This window comes from Ambystoma mexicanum, chromosome 1p, assembly GCF_040938575.1.
Source record: "Ambystoma mexicanum isolate Mex_15411 chromosome 1p, UKY_AmexF1_1, whole genome shotgun sequence".
Taxonomy (NCBI): Eukaryota; Metazoa; Chordata; class Amphibia; order Caudata; family Ambystomatidae; genus Ambystoma; species Ambystoma mexicanum.
In genome coordinates this window covers 1,460,353,901-1,460,373,635 of record NC_090921.1, presented here as the reverse complement: position 1 = coordinate 1,460,373,635, position 19,735 = coordinate 1,460,353,901, and the positions used below count along the sequence as shown (strand labels likewise).

At 44.3% G+C, this 19,735-nt stretch overlaps 1 protein-coding gene across 1 annotated transcript in view; it reads left to right on the top strand.

The window, feature by feature from the left end:
- Window positions 1-19,735, top strand: part of LOC138455434 (uncharacterized) — a 79,778-nt gene that overhangs the window by 24,806 nt on the left and 35,237 nt on the right. Inside the window, exons 2-3 of the mRNA XM_069607106.1 lie at window positions 509-577; window positions 4,420-8,928. Of these exons, the coding sequence (XP_069463207.1) occupies window positions 509-577; window positions 4,420-8,928 (4,578 nt within the window). The remainder of the gene's footprint in view (window positions 1-508; window positions 578-4,419; window positions 8,929-19,735) is intronic.

Below are 19,735 nucleotides of genomic sequence, written 5' to 3'. Positions count from 1 at the left end.
CAAAACACCTCTATGAATCTTGTATTACAGACAACTCTCAATACATTTTCAAAATGCCTGCAAATGTGCATGTAACCTAAGCTATGATCGAGGTTTTGAACACACAACTGGATCTGAGCAGCTATTTTAAATCAACTTATTAGACTGAGGATCAGATAAGCTATGTTGTTTGACCGTTCACTGTTTGTGGATTTATATCAACAAAGGCATAATAAAGTTATTAAAACATATAACAGAGCAACATTTGTAATTCCTGTTTGAACATCAGCTTCTAATAAACTATTGCTTTAACCTTGAACTAAATTAAATATTGATTGTGTCATACAGTACTTTTAACGGCTAGGACCAACATTCCTTTAGGCTTGCACACAAATCATCCAATGTGCAGCCAATTCAATACTTCATTTGACCCAAAATATATATCTATTAACTGATGTATTAATATGTTTTCTTTGTGCAAAATGTTGTAGGATTTAGCCTGGAGTAAAATGTTGTGCGCTCTTCTTAGGTATCAGGTATACCACTACCAGGTCGGCAGACTCTACAACATACAGAGGACTCTGCATTGGACAAAAAGGTAACTCGCCTGTTAAATGCCAGTGCAATATCTGTTTAGCTGAAATTAGGCCTTGCAACCTCTCCTGATTGACATGCCAGGTCAAGTTCCATCACTAAGCTCCTGGGCATACCCACAAAGCCTCAGTGGGGTTATGTAACCACAACAACTGGATCTACTGTATAACTATTTCCACGCTACATAAGCCAAATCATGAATCAAAAGAAAAGCTTGGAAGGCGAAAAACAATTCTTTAGAAGATGGTTAAGTCTCTTTCAACAAATGTCTCTTACCTTTGAGGGCCTTATGTATTCAATAAACAAACAAAAAAGTTCTGTTCCACATATATGTTGGGTGATGCTTCAGTCCTGGATCCCCCTCTTCCGGGTGTAGACCCGTCACAAGTCATATTCAATCAAAACAAATAAACAGTTATTTTCTCACTGGACTTTGGGTGATGTCTTTCCACCTCAGGATCTCCCACTTTCGGGCTTGGACCCCTCTTGGACGGCAGCCCCCCTGTTTCGGGTTAACTATGGCTTTTCTTTCATTCATGAATCTTAATGTCTTTTTAAACAATTCTTCAGGCTTCGCCCCTTTTTGGCGACCTCCCTCTGCCGGGTTCACTATTGCCAACCTTTGCTAAACAGTTCACTGTGGACATCCCTTGGTCGGGTTCACTCCTGTCAACACACTGTTCACAGGGGCTTCAGGCTTCACCCCTTTTTGTTAGCATCCCTCCACCGGGTCACTCTTGCTAACTTATGTTAAACACTGTTCACTGTGGACATCCCTCTGCCGGGTTCACTCTTGTCAACACACTGTTCTTTGGGACTTTAGACTTTGCCCCTTTCTATCGGCACCCCCTTTCGGGTTCACTCCTGCCAATCTCACAGTTCCCTCTACTTTCCTACGATGTGGAATTCACTTCCCTTATTCACGATCATCTGCCGGTCAAAGACTTTCGACTGTACAGAGCATTTTACTAGACCCCTGTATGACCACTTTGACCCTCTTCTTGCCTTTCCCAAGGCTTTCTGGTACCAGTAGTTTAAACAATCGGGTAATCGCCAAGAGTTTCTCAAGTGAGCACCCACGTGGTGCCTGGCTCATCTGCAGCTGGCTTTCCCCTTTTACGTCAACAGTTATTTGTACGTTCTGCAATCAGCCGTTTGCTACTTTTGTTCAACACAGTTCGGTTTCTTTATCGGTCCTCCCCTCGGCTCACCGGCTGTGATGAACCTCTTGGCTGGCTTCGTCTCAGGAGTTAAGGCCGGTACCACAGTAGCAGGCGTCTCCCGTAGTCCTGCTTATCAGCGTAGGCATGCTCCATGTACTGTGTTGACATCTGCTGCAACACACTTGGGCTACTGTTCGCGGTCCTACAATTCTTTCCACATAGGTTTCACGGGCCTTGGTCGGAAAGGGCAAGGTTGCTTCTCTTCGTGTCACCCTATCGGTTTGCGCCGTCTTTCTCCTCCTCTTGAACTCCCATGCTGAGTTATCGCTCACTTCGTGCGGTCTGCCTTGATCGTCCCGTGCTCTTATCCCTGTGGAGAAGGGCTGTCAGGTGTGTGTGATTCTGGTCAATTGCCTGACTTTGCCTGACCCTTGTGTTGGGACATGTCAGGTAAATGGCTCTGGTGTTAGCAATCAGTATCCCACTCCCACTTCCCAAGGACCCCCCCATCCAGGTGATCCTCCCTCACTGGTCCACCCCCAGCAACTGGATCCAATTGCTATGGCTGTGTCCTGGCCACCTGGATGACAGATCCCCGGCGACTAACTAGGGAGACACCTTCAGGTTTCTCACGTATCCTTCCCCTATGATATACATGTTCTTTGGTTAGGTTTCCTGTTGTTAAGACCGGTCAAAGAACAGGGGTGAGAGATGTCCAGGAACTCTCGCATATTCCACTGATCGGTTTTAATAGGTAGAGGTGAAGTGGTCTTATCGGACTCTCTACAGTAACCTATGAATTGGGTTTCAACGACTGTCTTGGTTTTCTTGTTTCTGAGTTTTCCCAATCCCATACTGGAGAGTTTTGGGAGTCATAACGTTCCTACCAGGACCTCTGGGGCAGAACATTTCCAAATGGGGGTGCAGATTCCTGTAGGAGAGTAGAGAAGATGGGGAACTCTCACCCAAGAATAACTTCTTCAGGGAGCCCTGGAATTACTGCTGATGGTATTTAACAGGATTTACTTTGGATTTCTATGTGTACTGGTATTTTGGGATATACTTTGTTGTCTCAATGTACACAAGCTACTCGGACCAGGGCTGCATGGTCTAGGTCTTGTGTTGTAACTAAATTGGTCTATATAGCAGTCTGCTTACTACCCGAGTCGACTAAAGCCTTTACCTGTTTTCCATTCACCTAAGCCTTTTCATATGTGAACACGATAGGGGTTTGACATAAACAGATGCTAAAGGTCTCTCGCTCTTCCTCGATTTCTTCCCACTATTCACCCTTCAAAAAGTATATTTCCATAGGTTCGCCTTTCATATTCTTTGGATATTGTCTAGCTAGATGTCCTGTTTCTCTACAAGGAAAACAGATCAAAGGAGGTGGTTTACTTCCTTTTACTTCCTCCTTTCTGCTTTTGTCTTTAGGTTTTGGGTCAGTTTTCCTGATCTCTACTCTTTCTCGAGGCATCCCTTCCTTGAATCTGTATGACCCCCCTTGTTTATCTATTCCCTGGGTTTGAGGGCAATGGATGGGTTTATGATCTCTTCGATCTTCAGATCGATGGGCTAGGTGAAAGTGTTTAGCCGCGTTCGAGTGGTTTTGTGCTGTCTCAATGTCCATGGCTAAGGTAGGTCGATTTAATTGAAGGACGGACTTTTGCAAAAAAAAGGGGGTTAGGAATTTGTAAATTGTTCTAAGGTAATCATTTCCGTCAGTTCTTCTAGAGTTTTATTATTAGTCCATAGGGTCACCGTGTTTTTGACCAGTTCACCCATCTCTTAAGGAGTTTCTCCCGGATTCAACCTAATGGCCCGTAATTTCTGCTGATAAAAATTGCAGGTTTGCCCTACTCTTTTTAACAAGCCTTTCTTGGTGGATAGGAAGGAGGCTCCCTGTGCAAGGTTGAGTAGTTGATGGAAGTTTCAACAAGGGTCCCAAATAGCATCTCTTAAGGTTCTCTCCCCGCCATAGTTTTTCGGCCAGGCATTTGAAGTTTAGGAAACAATTTCCCAGATCTTCGCCTTAAAGGTATGACTGAAGTATGCCCTGTGATAGTAAAGGTCTTGCTTGCAATTCAGTTAGTGTAGTTACATTTCCCTGGAGTCTGTTTTCGGCATGTATCTGATGGGATACCAACTGAGCAATGATATTGGCTAGATCAGCCATTTCTTCCGGGGGTGTAAGGGTTCCCCCTGTGGTGTCCGAATCAGAAAAGAAACAACACTCAATCCCTTCGGATAAGGTTTTAAAATCCTCTGAGTCCTCTGATTCTGAGTCTGTCGAAAGTGTGGACTGGGATAGATTACATTTTAACACTGATTGTCCCGCTGCCGATGGAGACTGAATACGACCTGGCCACCTGGATGACAGATCTCCAGGGACTAGCTAGGGAGACACCTTCAGGTTTCTCACACAAGATATAGACACAACCTAATGAACTAGGAAATGGGGTAATGGGGTTCGTCAAGGAATGTTTGTTTGTTTGTTAAATAGTTGCTTACATTACATATGCCATTTAGAGCAAGAGTATTTACAGCTAAATGCAAACATTTAATACGGTTTGTGATGACTTCTATGAAAATGTATGATCCGTTTGTACTGCTAATCTCTGTCAGCAACGCCCCAGACTCCTGCAAATAGCTAATGTCTCTTTAACTTGACTTTTTCCAACAGGCATCCTGTGAAGAAACTTACTTCAAATTTGACCAACTTGCCTTTTTGGTCTCATATTCGGTGACAGGCATTTTACTTCCAGCGCTCACACTATTCCAAGACTGGATGACAAATAAGCATGGCCAATCAGATAGTGGGCTGAACCTTGACTCTGCAAAGGACACAGATGCGCAGAAGACTGACCCACCAACACAGTCTCTTGCTCTGGAAAATACAAATTCAGCTATAGAATTGTCAGTTACAGAGTCTGTTTCAGATGCTTTGGCCACTGATGCCCTCCCAGTGAGCCACAGCACATCTGCCGGTTTTCCCAGTGGGTACATTGTCAGAGAATTGACAAACCGAGGATGTGGCAACATTTCAAATGATAATGTCTCAGGTAAAGCTCAGAGTGGTGAGAGGAGTACAATGCGATCAGAGAAATCACCTACAAGCCACAGTTCTCTGAGCTCAGCTTTGGTGAAATATGAGGCAATGCCCCAAAGTCCATGGAACAGTGCTTCAGGTCATGAATGTGGTTTCCCGAAGCTCACAGTTAATCTGGCAAATAGAGCTTCTAATCAATTAGTAACAACACATTTTAGAGCATGTTTATCATTTTTGAATTTCACTGCTCAAACATCAGGTCGTGATCAGTTGGTAAGCCTGTGTCTGAATGCAGACTCTGTGCAGATTGCTTTGGACCAACGCTGGTCCCTGAGAGAAGTGTCACCTCTCAGATCTTCTAATGCACACTTTGTGACCAAATCCATGGCATGCCTTCAGTACAGCCAAATGTTTATAGAGATAGAAATTGTTTTATTGAACAATATTTTGAGAATGTCAGTCAAATATATATTGAACAGAAATCTAACACAAGCATTAATAAGTGCTTCCCTTACCTATACTTTAGGTGGTAAGAGAGACCTGGAGTTAACATCCCAGCAATGGCCTGCATGCATCCCTCCACGCAATACAATAAATGCAGCGAAAGCTCTAAGAAAACCGACATCATCTTTGGCTGCAATGAAAATTAGGGATTTACTTACTGTACCTTGTCTGACGCTCATGGAAACAGAGCATGTGACTGAAGGCGAGCCAACACACTTTACGCCTTTAGGTGTCTCTTTGGTAATGCCCCCAATAGAAGCAGAGAGGTCTGGAAAGGGAACAACCACTCTGAGTGGGAAGAAGCTCAATAGTAATCAAAGTGTTAGACCAAAAATCACCAATACAACATATGCAGTGAAGAAATCCAAAGAACCACAAGCTGCCGCACTAAATACACAGAATGAAAATCAAGACAGTAAGCCAACTGCAGAACTGACTCTATCAGAAAATATTGGCGATCACACTGATTACTATGTTGCAACAACACTAAAGACAGAACTGAATGGCCCTCCATCATCTTTAAAGGTACAATCACATCAATTTAAAGATGGTAACAATCAGGGGATTTCCAGCATTCAAAACACATACGAAAATGACTGTGAGGATGAATCGAGTGGTGGGAGTCAGCTTTTACTCCTCACTGATGCAATTTTCAATCAAACCAAGTTAGGTGATATAGTTATTGATCTGGCAAATGCAATCTTTCCTCCAGCACTTAATGCTACCATCAGCTTAAATAGTAGGAACCTAATCACCCTGGATTCTAAGATACTAGCTTGCAAACTGATGGGGAGAATAAAAAAAGAACTTTGGGATACAATGCATGGCAAATTTGAGCTCTGGTTATATGAAAGAGCAGATGTCAAAGGGGTGGTACAAGTTGTTTTCAGGGATGTTTTGATAGAGTACAATTCTCTATCTGAATTGCAGAGTGCAATCAATAGAGAGGATGAATTTGTCGTGCAATATATTGCCAACATGGTAATATTAGAATTGGTGTGTAAAGGCCCAGAAGCATATTTGTCTGAAAAGTCTTTACTCTACACCGAAACCTCTTCTGACTCCGAAGTAGAGAGGTCTGGAAAGGGAACAACCACATGCGGTGGGAAGAAGCTCAATATTAATCAAAGTGTTAGACCAACAATCACTAATACAACATATGCAGTGAAGAAATCCAAAGAACCACAAGCTGCAGCACTAAATGCACAGAATGAAAACCAAGACAGTAAGCCAACTGCAGAACTGACTCCATCAGAAAATATTGGTGATCACACTGATTACTATGTTGCAACAGCACTAAAGAGAGAACTGAATGGCCCTCCATCATCTTTAAAGGTACAGTCAGATCAAGTTATAGATGGTAACAATCAGGGGATTTCCAACATTGAAAACACAAATGAAAATGACTGTGAGGATGAATCGAGTGGTGGGAGTCAGCTTTTACTCCTCAAAGATGCAATTTTCAATCAAACCAAGTTAGGTGATATAGTTATTGATCTGGCTAATGCAATCTTTCCTCCAGCACTTAGTTCTACCATCAGCTTAAATAGCAGGAACTTGATGACTCTGGATTCTAAGATACTGGCATGCAAACTGATGGGGGGAATAAAAAAAGAACTTTGGGATACAATGCATGGCAAATTTGAGCTCTGGTTATATGAAAGAGCAGATGTCAAAGGGGTGGTACAAGTTGTTTTCAGGGATGTTTTGATAGAATACAATTCTCTATCTGAATTGCAGAGTGCAATCAATAGAGAGAATGAATGTGTTGTGCAATATATTGCCAACATGGTTATAATAGAATTGATATGTAAAGGTCCAAAAGCATATTTGTCTGAAAAGTCTTCACTCTACACCGACACCTCTTCTGACTCTGAAGTAGAGAGGTCTGGAAAGGGAACATCCACATGCGGTGGGGAGAAGCTCCATAGTAATCAAAGTGTTAGACCAAAAATCACTAATACAACTTATGCAGTGGAGAAATCCAAAGAACCACAAGCTGCCGCACTAAATGCACAGAATGAAAACCAAGACAGTAAGCCAACTGCAGAACTGACTCCATCAGAAAAAAATGGTGATCACACTGATTACTATGTTGCAACAACACTAAAGAGAGAACTGCATGGCCCTCCATCACCTTTAAAGGTACAGTCAGATCAAGTTATAGATGGTAACAATCAGGAGATTTCCAACATTGAAAACACATATGAAAAAAACTGTGAGGATGAATCGAGTGGTGGGAGTCAGCTTTTGCTCCTCAATGATGCAATTTTCAATCAAACCAAGTTAGGTGATATAGTTATTGATCTGGCTAATGCAATCTTTCCTCCAGCACTTAGTTCTACCATCAGCTTAAATAGCAGGAACTTGATGACTCTGGATTCTAAGATACTGGCTTGCAAACTGATGGGGGGAATAAAAAAAGAACTTGGGGATACAATGCATGGCAAATTTGAGCTCTGGTTATATGAAAGAGCAGATGTCAAAGGGGTGGTACAGGTTGTTTTCAGGGATGTTTTGATAGAGTACAATTCTCTATCTGAATTGCAGAGTGCAATCAATGGAGAAGATGAATTTGCCGTGCAGTATATTGCCAACTTGGTTATATTAGAATTGATATGTAAAGGCCCACAAGCATATTTGTCTGAAAAGTCTTCACTCCACACCGAATCCTCTTCTGACTCTGAAGATGAGGAAACTCCAAGTCTTGCAACCAAAGTAGATTGTCAAGATTTAAATATTTACTCTGCGGAACTCCTGGAATCCATCCTCTGCCAACTTGTATCTCGAATATGTACATCTTGTGGCTGTCCCATGCAGGGTAAACAATATGAAGAATCTTTATCTGAGATATTGTTAACATTGTTTAAATCCATTTCACTTTGTCTCGCAGAACGCCATATTGTTATTGTGAGCAATATGGAAGTCATTGACTGTTTCACATCAATTGATAATGATGGTGTTAATTCTGTTGTGGATACTGTTTTCAACAGTCTTTTGGAACACTATGGATCTAACTCTGAGGTTTACAAAAACTTTACTGAGGCAAATACTATGTTTGTCAAGGTATTCATTGATTTAATAATAGACAAAATCTCATCCACCCTTACTTTCGAAAGAAATTCAGTGAAAGAAGTGGCACTCGCTTCACCAGCAGCTCTGCAGACAGATTTTATGATCTTGAAGATTTTAATGGATGTTAGGAAGGGCAAGACTCATTTCCAGTCCACATCAGTACATTCTGTTGGCATATGGTTAGAGTTCTACCTCCCAAAGATCGTTTCAAGCATCTTACATCAATTAGTCAATATCGGTCCGTTCCCTGAATGCCAAACAAATGTATCAGAGGACGAGTGTGCTCAACTGGCTCATCTACTGAGACACAAAATCATGAAGCTCATCACTAGTGGATCAACATGGATCATAAATCGGTCCATCCTGATCACACGACTATATGATGAAAGGCACTTTGCAGCTGTCGCTAGTGAAGTTTCCCTGCAGCTCTTGCAGTTTGTGTCCACACCGGAAGCAGCGGTAGAAGCTTTGGCCACTAGAAAAGAATTTGCCCTTGATGTACTGGCCAAAGCAATCATTTCGGATATAAACCTTCCTCCTCTACAGCCTGCAGTGCCTGGCAAGGTAATCATCTTCTATTGCTATTATTATTGTTTTTATTATTTTTATAATAATTGTTATTATAATTGTTTTTATTATTTAACAGTTAGATTTCTCCAATCAGAAACAGAGGTCAATACAATGAAAATGTAGCCCTTCATGTGATGAAATCCAAAGGAAACAAATGCAAGAACTAAGGGCATCACAAGTATCTTGAGAAAGAATTGCAACAAAGCACATTCTAGAGAAAATATGCATGGAACTTGCAGCTATTGAAGGGAAACTCAACAGTCATTAGCTATTTTCCTAATATGAAACATGAGACTTGTGTACTAATCTCTTTGCATGAGAGACATATCAAAAGGGAGCTGATATAATTATGGGATGGGATTTCACCAAAGTGCTGACCTAGAACAATGCTAGATCACATGGGACACATGGGACATATACACAATTTGTAAAACTCGTCTTACTTTGATCAGAGAAATTTGGGGACATCTCAATGGTGGAAATCTGGTGGCAGACAGATCCTGATGAAGGTTCCTGTACGCTACTCATTTATCCAAAAAGGGTATTACAGGAAAATGTATTTATTAATCGCACCTAAATCATGCTAGAGAGACAACAGACAGAAATGCACTTCTCCAGCAAGATCATCACATTTACGTGGGAGAAGAAATAGCAGAGAGATTGGAACCCATGGTGCAGTCAACAGCTTTCTTCTTAGACGCCCATGACCCCATTCTCACAACTTTGATGAGATTTGAGAGTGCATCTCATCAATTGCACCAAAGAAAGGAGCAGCCCAACCCACAAAGGACATCTAAATGTTTGCATCTTCGATCCGCTCATTCACATGCCCTTTTGGACCCCTTTGCACATTTGCGCGAATTAGGGGGCGTTTCTGCACATTTGAAAGCACATCCCAAATTCACAAATGGAATGTGCATTGACATTCATAGAAATGGGGATCACCGCCTGCGTCTGTTGGGAAGAGTGGCAGGGGGAGGTGCAAATCATGACAGTCTTATTACTGACCCTGTAATGATTTCTTCTTTAAAAGTGGCAGCTGTGCTTTAAACCGTGGCTTCCACACTTGCATTTCCATCCCCCAAACAAGGATGGAAATGCTTTTTTATCCAAGCATTTCACAGAGACTGGACCTTTGAGGGCCTGCCTCTGTGAAATGTGCTCCCAGCACCCACATGGTTGCTGTGAGCCTGTCATACATAATGTATGCAAGTGGACTGGACAGAGCATCTTTGCGCTATTATCCAGTCCCTCCTGAAATGCGAAGGTCAACTTTCAAAATAAGGTGACTAGCGCATCTCTAAAAGTACCTTTTTGTGAATTTTGGCCCCAGTGTCTTGAAACAATCATCATCCTTTGATGCTCCGGGACTTGATTTAGCATGCAGCCAATCAGTAATCAAAGGAGAAATAATAAAATTGGACTCAAACATTGGTAAAATTAATCACCACTCCCATAATAAATAGATAAACTGTTGGAATTGGAAAGGAAACAGAAAAGCATTAGTTCACATACTATTATGTGACAACCAAAATTATTTGTGCCTAATTTCCAAGAAACTGTACCATAACAAAAGCAATAATGCTAATAGGCTGATAGGATAGGAGCGTTTAAACTCAAAATTGTGCGAAACAGGAGTTTCATGAAAAGCATTAGAGACTCTAGGTTAGGGAGCCTAAAAGGTCCCAAAATAGAAATCATATCAAAAGTTTCTTGGGCTATATGTAGGAAACAATTTGGAAACAAACTTATAATAGAAGTATTTAGAGGGGGCCTTCTTTCAGGAATCGGTGAAGAACATAGAGCCACACTTAAAAAAAGAAAAAGACAGATTTACTGCATCATTCTTTATGAATTTCTGGAAACACCAGTAGTCAGTCAGTCTCTCTCTCTCTCTCTCTCTCCCTTTCTCTCTCTCTCTCTCTCTCTCTCTCGCTCTCTCTCTCTCTCTCTCTCTCTCTTTCTCTCTCCTTCTCCCTCTCTCGCAGTGACTCAGCCCTTATTCATTCTCTCTTTCTTTGTCTCTCTCTATCCCTCTCTCTGTCTTTTGCTTCTGTCTCTTTCAGGTCCCTCGTCATATTTCCCCCTCTGCATCAGTGAGGAATACAGCCTTTGGGTTTAGCTGGTAATATCGGTCAGGGTTGGCGGATCAACAAGCAATTCAGGGCTCCAGAGATAAGGTTCGAACAGATTTAGTGTCCAAAATAAATGTGCCCACGGCTTGGGGTGGACTGGGTAAATGAATAAGGAATTGTTTAAAGTAACTACAAAGGAATTATTCCAGCTTGCTTGAGGACTGTGGTTCATCAGCCCACCAATCTCTTCCCTGGGGTTCGACCTCTTGGCAGTAAAAAAAAAAAACGAACTACTCCTAAAGTAGGTTTTATTATTTAGTGTCCTCTGCACTTCTTTCTTGGCTGGGTCACATGTTTCTCCTTTCATCGCTGTAGGCAAGATGCTGTGGTCTTGCACACTAGGGTTTCTAGGGAGCTTCAGGAATGCACCCCTGAATAGTGGCAAGTGACTCTGGCACATTCTTTGCCAGCACAGCATAGACGGATGCTCTATTCAAAGGATCTCTCTACCCCCCCATTCTCAACGTCCTGGACTAGTTCCTTTTCTGTCTTGTCTCCTGTTCTGTTCAACTCCTCGATGGACCACAATAATCGGGCCCTCTTCACCTACTCTCCTAGATTCTCTTCTTCCTCAGAAGATGATTTTGAGATTTTACTGCTCTAGGATCTTTTCTTATATTTATCTCTTGGCTCCTCAATAATTGTCAAGTCTTTATTGAGACGTGTCAGCTCTTTGGCTATTTATCCACTCTCTACAGCCCTCTCTCTGCTCTGTATCCCCTAATGTGTTCTCTTTTACCCCCCACCACGTTTATTTAATCTCCTTTACTCTCTCCTATTCCCTCCAGATCTCTTTCCCATACTTCTCTCGTCACCCCTTTAGTTTCTTCTGCTTTGCTCATTCTCTCCTCTCCCTGCAAGATCTCAACCGCCCTCTTTTCTCTCTCTTCTCTCCCCTTCAGAGATATTTGTTCTATTACTCCTCCCATACTTCCTTGACTTCTGACTTTCCTGATTCTGCTGCTCTCTGTTGCTCACTCTGCTTTCCACTTTATTAAATTTCTCTTCTTGCCCTGCTGCTGCTGTGCTTCATCCAATGCCCACTACACTGAGCTTGACTTTTATGCTGGTTACGTGACCAGGCCCTGCCACCTCCTCCTACCTCCAATTTTCGTGCCTTCCAAGCCTCTACTTAAGGACTCTGTGCCAGCTCCAGGCAGACAGTATTGAGTAGATGACTCAGCTGCTCTGCCCACCTCCAATTTTTACGCCTTCCAAGCCTCTACTTAAGGACTCTGAGCCAGCTCCAGGCAGACAACTTTGAGTAGGTGCGGATCACGAGATCAGGTCCTGCCACTCAGTTCCTCCGCCCATCTCCAGTTTTCGCGCCTTCCAAGCCTGTATTTAAGGACTCTAGGCCAGCTCCAGGCAGACAGCTTTCAGTAGGCTGCTGGTCATGTGACCAGGCCCTTCCTCTCAGTTGCTCCACCCACCTCCAGTTTTCATGCCTTCGAAGCCTCTACTTAAGGACTCTAGGCCAGCTCCAGGCAGACAGCATTATTTAGACTGTTGATCACGTAACTAGGCATTGCTACTCAGTTGCTCCGCCCACCTCCAATTTTTGCACTTTCCAAGCCTCTCTTTAAGGGCTCTCGGCCAGCTCCAGGGAGAGCGCTTTGAGTAGGCTGCTGATCATGTGACTAGGCCCTGCCACTCAATTGCTTCACCCACCTCCAGTTTTGTGCCTTCTAAGTCTCTACTTAAGAACTCTAGGTGTGCTCCAGGCAGACAGCATTGAGTAGGCTGCTGGTCCCGGGACCAGGCACTGCCACTCGGGTGCTCCGCCCACCTGCAGTTTTCGCGCCTTCCAATTCTCTACTTAAGGACTCTAGGCCAGCACCAGGCGGACAGCATTAAGTAGGCTGCTGGTCACATGACCAGGCCCTTCTTCTCAATTGCGCGACCCACCTCCAGTTTCCGTGCCTTCTAAGCCTCTACTTAAGAACTCTAGGTGTGTTCCTCGCAGACAGCATTGAGTAGGCTACTGGTCACAGGACCAGGCCCTGCCACTCAATTGCTTCACCCACCTCCAGTTTTCGTGCCTTCTAAGTCTCTACTTAAGAACTCTAGATGTGCTCCAGGCAGACAGCATTGAGTAGGCTGCTGGTCACGGGACCAGGCACTGCCACTCGGGTGCTCCGCCCACCTCCAGTTTTCGCGCCTTCCAATTCTCTACTTAAGGACTCTAGGCCAGCACCAGGCAGACAGCATTAAGTATTGTGTACAAAGAGTGGGGGTGTCCTGACTGGAAAAGTCTAAGCCGACTGCCGCTTATTGATTGCAGCCTAGGTTTAACGACAATGTGTTATCCTTGGATATCACCATTTGTGTATTTACCAAGGATAGCAGTACATAAAAGAACCATAATAATCCACTTGTGCTATACCATTAGTCTGTAAAAGAACAGCTTTTATTAAGTGACTGTCCTTGTTCTTTTACATATTTTTTGTAAAGAAATTATAAGTACAAAATGTACAGATGTACATTTTTTCACCAAAGTCACATATACAAAATGTAAACAAATATAAAACTAAATAGAGAAAAATGTAGAAAAAAGAAGAAAAGACATGTAGCAAAAGATAGGACAAAGTCATACATGTGCATGCTAACAGAAGTATAACGACATTCTGTTGCTGCTACTACATTTCATTTTTCTAATTGTAGACAGTTATCCTCGAAGGTAAAAGTCCTTGGATAGGTCTAACTAAGCCAGGCTAAAGGGTGACCAAAAAATATATAGTTGACAGCATTAAGTAGGCTGTTGGTCACATGACCAGGCCCTTCCTCTCAATTGCGCGACCCACCTCCAGTTTCCGTGCCTTCTAAGCCTCTACTTAAGAACTCTAGGTGTGTTCCTGGCAGACAGCATTGAGTAGGCTACTGGTCACAGGACCAGGCCCTGCCACTCAGCTGCTCCGCCCACCTCCAATTTTCATGCCTTTCAAGCCTCTACTTCAGGGATCCAAGCTAGTTTCAGGCAGACAGCTTTGTGTAGACTGCTGATCACGTGAACAGACCATGCCACTCAATTGCTCGACCCACCTCCACTTTTCGCTCCTTCCAAGCCTCTACTTAAGGACCCTAGGCCAGCTCCAGGCATAAAACATTGAGTAGATGGCTGGTCACATGACCAGGCCCTGGCACTCAGTTGCCCCACCCACCACCTATTAAATCAGTCCTCCTTAGGCGTCCTCATCACTGGCATCCTCCGCAAAGGACAGGCGAAGACCTAGGCCTCCCCTGTTTGTGCCTGGCCCGCTAAACTACACTTCACCAACAAACGAATCGCTATTACTGCTACTCACCAAAAGACACCAAAATGTGTCTCCTACCTCCACAGCCAATCCCCACTCTCGCTATGTTTCGAATGGCCAAGTGCCCTTGGCAGCCCAGGCAAACTACCTTAGCGAACCTCATCAATGTTGCCCTTGCCCCATCGAACACCCACGGACCACAAGCACCCGCCCTCTCATGTTGATCAATGCTCGCTCAGCCGTCACTCACGCTGCAGAGATCGTTGACCTCATCTCATACAACAACCTTGATGCCCTGTTCATCACTGAACCATGGTTTCTGATGCTTGTGAAGCTGCTTAGAATCACATGCTGCGCATATAACCTGGCACCTAGTGGTAATCGCAGAATATTAGATCTTTTTTTCGAAGATCGAAAAGGGACGTCGACGTGGGCATGTCTGTAGCACTATCCCTACTATGACATGTAGTGTACCCATGATCCCTCACGCGTCTATGTCCCCCAGATTGTTACGTGCTATGAATATATTGCTAGTTATAGTTATAATTATTAAACTTAGTCCAGCTTTCGATGCACTTTCGGTGTCCCTTTGACTGTTCTCTTCGACCTCTGAAGACTTCCTGGACTTTAAATGACAGGCCATGGCCTTCACATCAAGCTTCGGCCTTTCACAGTAGGAAGAGTGAGTGGGCTTCTTCTCAATATTTTTCTCCATTAGAGAACGCCTTTTCTTGTCCTATCCCTTGTCTGGGTGCTCCTTTCTTTATATTTAATAATGGAGAGAAATCCTTATACATTTTGCCCTACCTGCAACAGGAAGTTCCCTTGGAAGGACACTCATAAGGAATGTAACAACTGTTTGCCTCGTGACCACGAAGAACAGCGTTGCAAAGTGTGTCAACTCTTCAATTCTAAGGTGCTTAAAGAACGGTGCACTAAGCGGTGGGCGGCTGACGCCGTGGAGGCTGAATCCCATTTTCCCACTGGTGCCGTCGCATCGGACGAGGAACAATTGAGCAGCCAGGGCTCCAGTTTGGATGTCGAAGACATTGTTGCAGAATCTTTGGACTCCTGTGTGGTTGTCCCCAGCCTCACTGAGCATGCAGAACGCACTGCTACGGGGGGGTCACACCCACTGGTGTCAGGGGCACACATGCTCACCCCAAATCTAAGCACACAAGCCACAAGCATTCTTGTGCGGGACCGTCGAAGAATATGACTGAACCTACAGGCACGTTGAAATCTTCAGCGAAATCTGGAGAACGGTCCTCTTCCCAAACCGCGGTGCTTCCGGCTACATGTTTACCGCATGGTTAGAAGTCTTCCGGTTCTCTAGGTGCTCTCCCTAAATTATCGACGGCCGTTTCAGACACATCGAAAGACACGTTGAAAAATGCGTCTACAGTGAAAACTCTCCCTAAATTAAGGAGAAAAACAGCCTGATTCCATGGTTCTGGCACCCAAGTTCCCCCAGTTTTACTCAGGGATATGTCCAGTCATCTTCCACTCTATCTCAGTCCTTAGAGAGTCACAAAAGTCCTGTTCTAGAGGATGTAGTTTTTCCACTCCCTGAACTCTAACTACAGGGACTTGGACAAGGGAAAGATTTGAGGAGTGTATGGAAATAGTGTTTGAGTTTATTTCTTTCTCATACAGGTTCCCTAAAACATCCCTTCTCTTAGATGAGCACCCAAGGCCCTTTAAGTTTCCTAGACTTCAGTCCCCAGTTCTTCACAGTGCCTCTCCTGTACATAAGCAAACTAATATTTCAGAGGATATATTTCAAGATGATCTAGATGTTCAAGATGGCCGAATGCAGTTAGCCGCCTTCCCCCCATCCTTCGACCTCGGCATACAACTTCCCAAGTCGCCCAGAGATTATCTCGCCAAGGCAGGTTACTGTGGCCTACACAAACCCCGGCCATGAGCGACCTGTGGTACATAACCTTCCCATGTATTCACCATGTACTCACTGTTCCCTTACTGTCCCAAACACATTTCTCTGAAAACCCCCTTGTATATATATCTGTGCACATGTGTTCAAGACTACCGCTGCCCCATCCGCGAATCTCTTCTGTCGCATTTTTATATAAGCTCCTCGCTTCCCATCTTTAGGCATTACATTGCATGCCACACAACTACATTGTGTTCACACTATATCTGCATACCTGTTATTATGTTGCTACGTGTATGTATATCTAAAATGTGTCAACTATACACAAAATAACACTAATAGTAACATTCCTCCCATTCTCATAAACTATACTGGATACATACCAGATTGCAATATCACACTAACATCTCATCTACCCCAGTCACCAATATGTAACGTCCAACACAAACCCTTCTTTCCCATTGAAACCATTATCGACCATCCCAACACCATGCTAGGACTTAACCACTTGCCCCTTGGTACACCGCACAGATCTCCAGGAAAAAACAATCAATCTGGGCCCTAGAAAAATGTTGAAGTAGAAAGCTAACCCTGGGGTTTCTCACCAACCTCAAATTTCTCCATGCCAACCATAGGATTCTGATTACTGAGTCCTAAGCTGCATATAACACAACCACCATTGCAGCAGTCTCTAACAGGAGCAAAGCCCTCTTTGAAGTAGTAAAGCATTGTACCAGACACTGACCAGAACCTGGGGTTCCAGAAACTCAGGAAAAATACAACAGAATCAATAACTTTTGTATCGAAAAAATAGACAAAATCCGAAAGACCATTGAATCAATCTCCCACAGCATTAGCAGCAATATACAGCGACAGCGCGGGGGATCAGAGGGGTATACTATGACGCGGGGGAGCCAGAGGGTCTGGTACACAGCAACAGCACGGGGGACAAAAGGGGCACATAGCGACATAGGGACTAGAGGGGGCTGGGGTTACCCAGCGACAACATGGGAAGGCGGGGGGGGTGGTAGTTCTTAGGGACATCACGGGTTGGGAAGTGTACCTGAGGTGCAAGGGAGGTGACGGAAGCTATGTTGAGGGTCTAGTATGGTGAGGAGGCAGTAGGGATACTGGCAAGGATATGTGAATATTAGTAAGGAGAGGGAGTTGCGTGGAGTTATGATCTAAGGAGATCAAGTGTACCTTGATCAAGTATACGTGAGGTGGGCCGGGAGTTGACAGAGGATATGTTGAGGATCTAGTATGGTGAGGAGGCAGTAGGGATACTGGGAAGGATATGTGAGTATTAGTAAGGAGAGGGAATTACGTGGAGTTATGATCTAAGGAGATTATTATTATGCATTTCAGGCATGCGGTTGCTTAATGGCCAAATTAAGTTAATGAGCGTATTGATTGATGACATTGTTGGGAGTTTCATGGAGCATTAGTCATCGAGTTGCTAAGGATTCAATTGCATCAGGAGGTTGCGTTTGGTGTTATGGAAAGAGCCACGTTTTTAGAGCTTTGCGGAATGTCATATAGTCTTGGGTGTGTCGAATATATGGGGGACGCAAGTTCCACGGAGTCTGAGCCAAGGTTGAGAAGGGGGATTCTCCGAGCCTGACAGAGTTGGAGGTTGGAATCACTAAGAGGAGGGCAGTGCTTGATCTTAACGTGCGGGATGGGAGGTATGGTGTTATCTTTTCTTGCAGGTATAATGGACCGGTCCTGTGCACTACACGGTGAGTGATGCACAGGGTCTTGAAGGTGGCCCTTCGTCCCACTGGGAGCCAGTGGAGGGTTCTGAGAGCTGGAGACATGTGGTCTCTTGGACTAAGGGCATGGAGCAGTTTAGCAGTAGCGTTTTGTGCTCTTTGGAGTTTGTTAAGATGGTACGCTGGGCCTCCTAGGTATAGGGAGTTGGCATAGTTCAGTTTCGACATTACAATAGACATAACTGCGGCAAGTCTGCTCGGGAAGGAGAGGTAGGGAAAGATGCGTCTGAGAAGTTTGAGATGGTAGTGACAGCATTTTGACACATTGTTGATTTGACGGGAGAGGTCTAGGCCAGAGTCCATAGTGCAGTCTACGTTTTTTACTGTGTCGGAAGGGGTGGGGGGTTGGCCCAGGGACGCGGGCCATGGGAGTGGATGAGGTAGAAGTGCAGTGTTGCCGCACACCATGATTTCAGTTTTAGTGTGGTTTAAGAGGAGGTAGTTTATTTTCATCCATCGGTCAATATCTCGAAGACAGGCTTTGAGGTCGGGGTGGGGGTTGGTACTCGAATTGGGGATTCTTAGGATGATTTGGGTATCATCAGCGTAGTTGTAGCACGAGATGTTGTGTATGCGGATGATTCCGTGAAGGGTGGTCACATAGAGGTTGAATAGGAGAGTGGACAGGCAAGCGCTTGCGGTACTCCAGTGTTAACCGAGCGAGCAGCTGAGACAAATGGCGAGAGGAGGGTTATTTGTTTCCTGTTGCTGAGGAAGGAGGCGATACACTTGAGAGCAGTGAGTGGAGGCGGTCAAAGAGAATTGAGTGGTTAACTGTATCAAAGACTGCAGAGATCAAGGAGAATTAGTGCAGCGCATCCTTCAGAGTCTGCAGTGACCTTAAGATCATCCCAGATCGAGGTCAGAGTGGTTTCAGTTCCATGTCGTGGTCTGAAGCCTGATTATGCGGGGTTGAGGAGGTTGTTGGCTTCTACAAAGGCGTTGAGCTGGGAATATGCTGTTCGGTCGATGAGTTTTGCAAGGAATCTGGTGTTCGAGATGGGTCTGTAGTTTTTGGAGTCAAGGGGGTTGAGGAATTACTTTTTTAGAAGAGGCTTGACATTTGCAATTTTGAAGGCATCGGGGAAGATGCCAGAGGTGAGGGAGTCATTTAGGATGGTTCTTGCATGTTCTCCTGTGCAGGTAGACGAGAATATTTATTTTAGGGACAGAGGCAGGGCAGGGGTCGAGGGGGGACCCAGACGGTTTGCTGCCAGATAGTAGGTCAAGAAACTCATCTCTGAAAATGGGTTTGAATGAGTCAAAGGTGGGGGAATTGGTGGTCGGGCCATTGGGTCGGGGGGGGTTGGTCGGTTGTGGGAGAGGAGGGACAGTTTGTTGTTAAGGGAAGTTGTCCTGTCAAGAGCGGTGGTGTAGAAGTGTAGGGAGAGTGTAGGGAGAAGGAGTCACAGAGTGATTGAGATGGGGAGGACTGGGTAGAGGTGCAAGTGGGTTTGACGAATTCTAATATGATTCTTTGGAGTTCTTTGCTGCGGTGGCTACAGTTTAGAATTCGTTTGTTGTAATAGGCTTTCTTGACCTTTTCAGATTTCAGCTTTGTAGTTACGATGGTGCAAGGCAAACATGGATCTGCTGAAATTGGTTTCAGATGATCGCCATTTGCGTTCCAGAGAGTTATTCTGTTTTTTGGCGTTCCTCAGGTGGGGTGTGAACCATTTGGGGAATGGTCCATTGCGAGAGGAAGCGGGGTGTGAGTGGGTGGGTGAGTGGAATTAGTGAGTC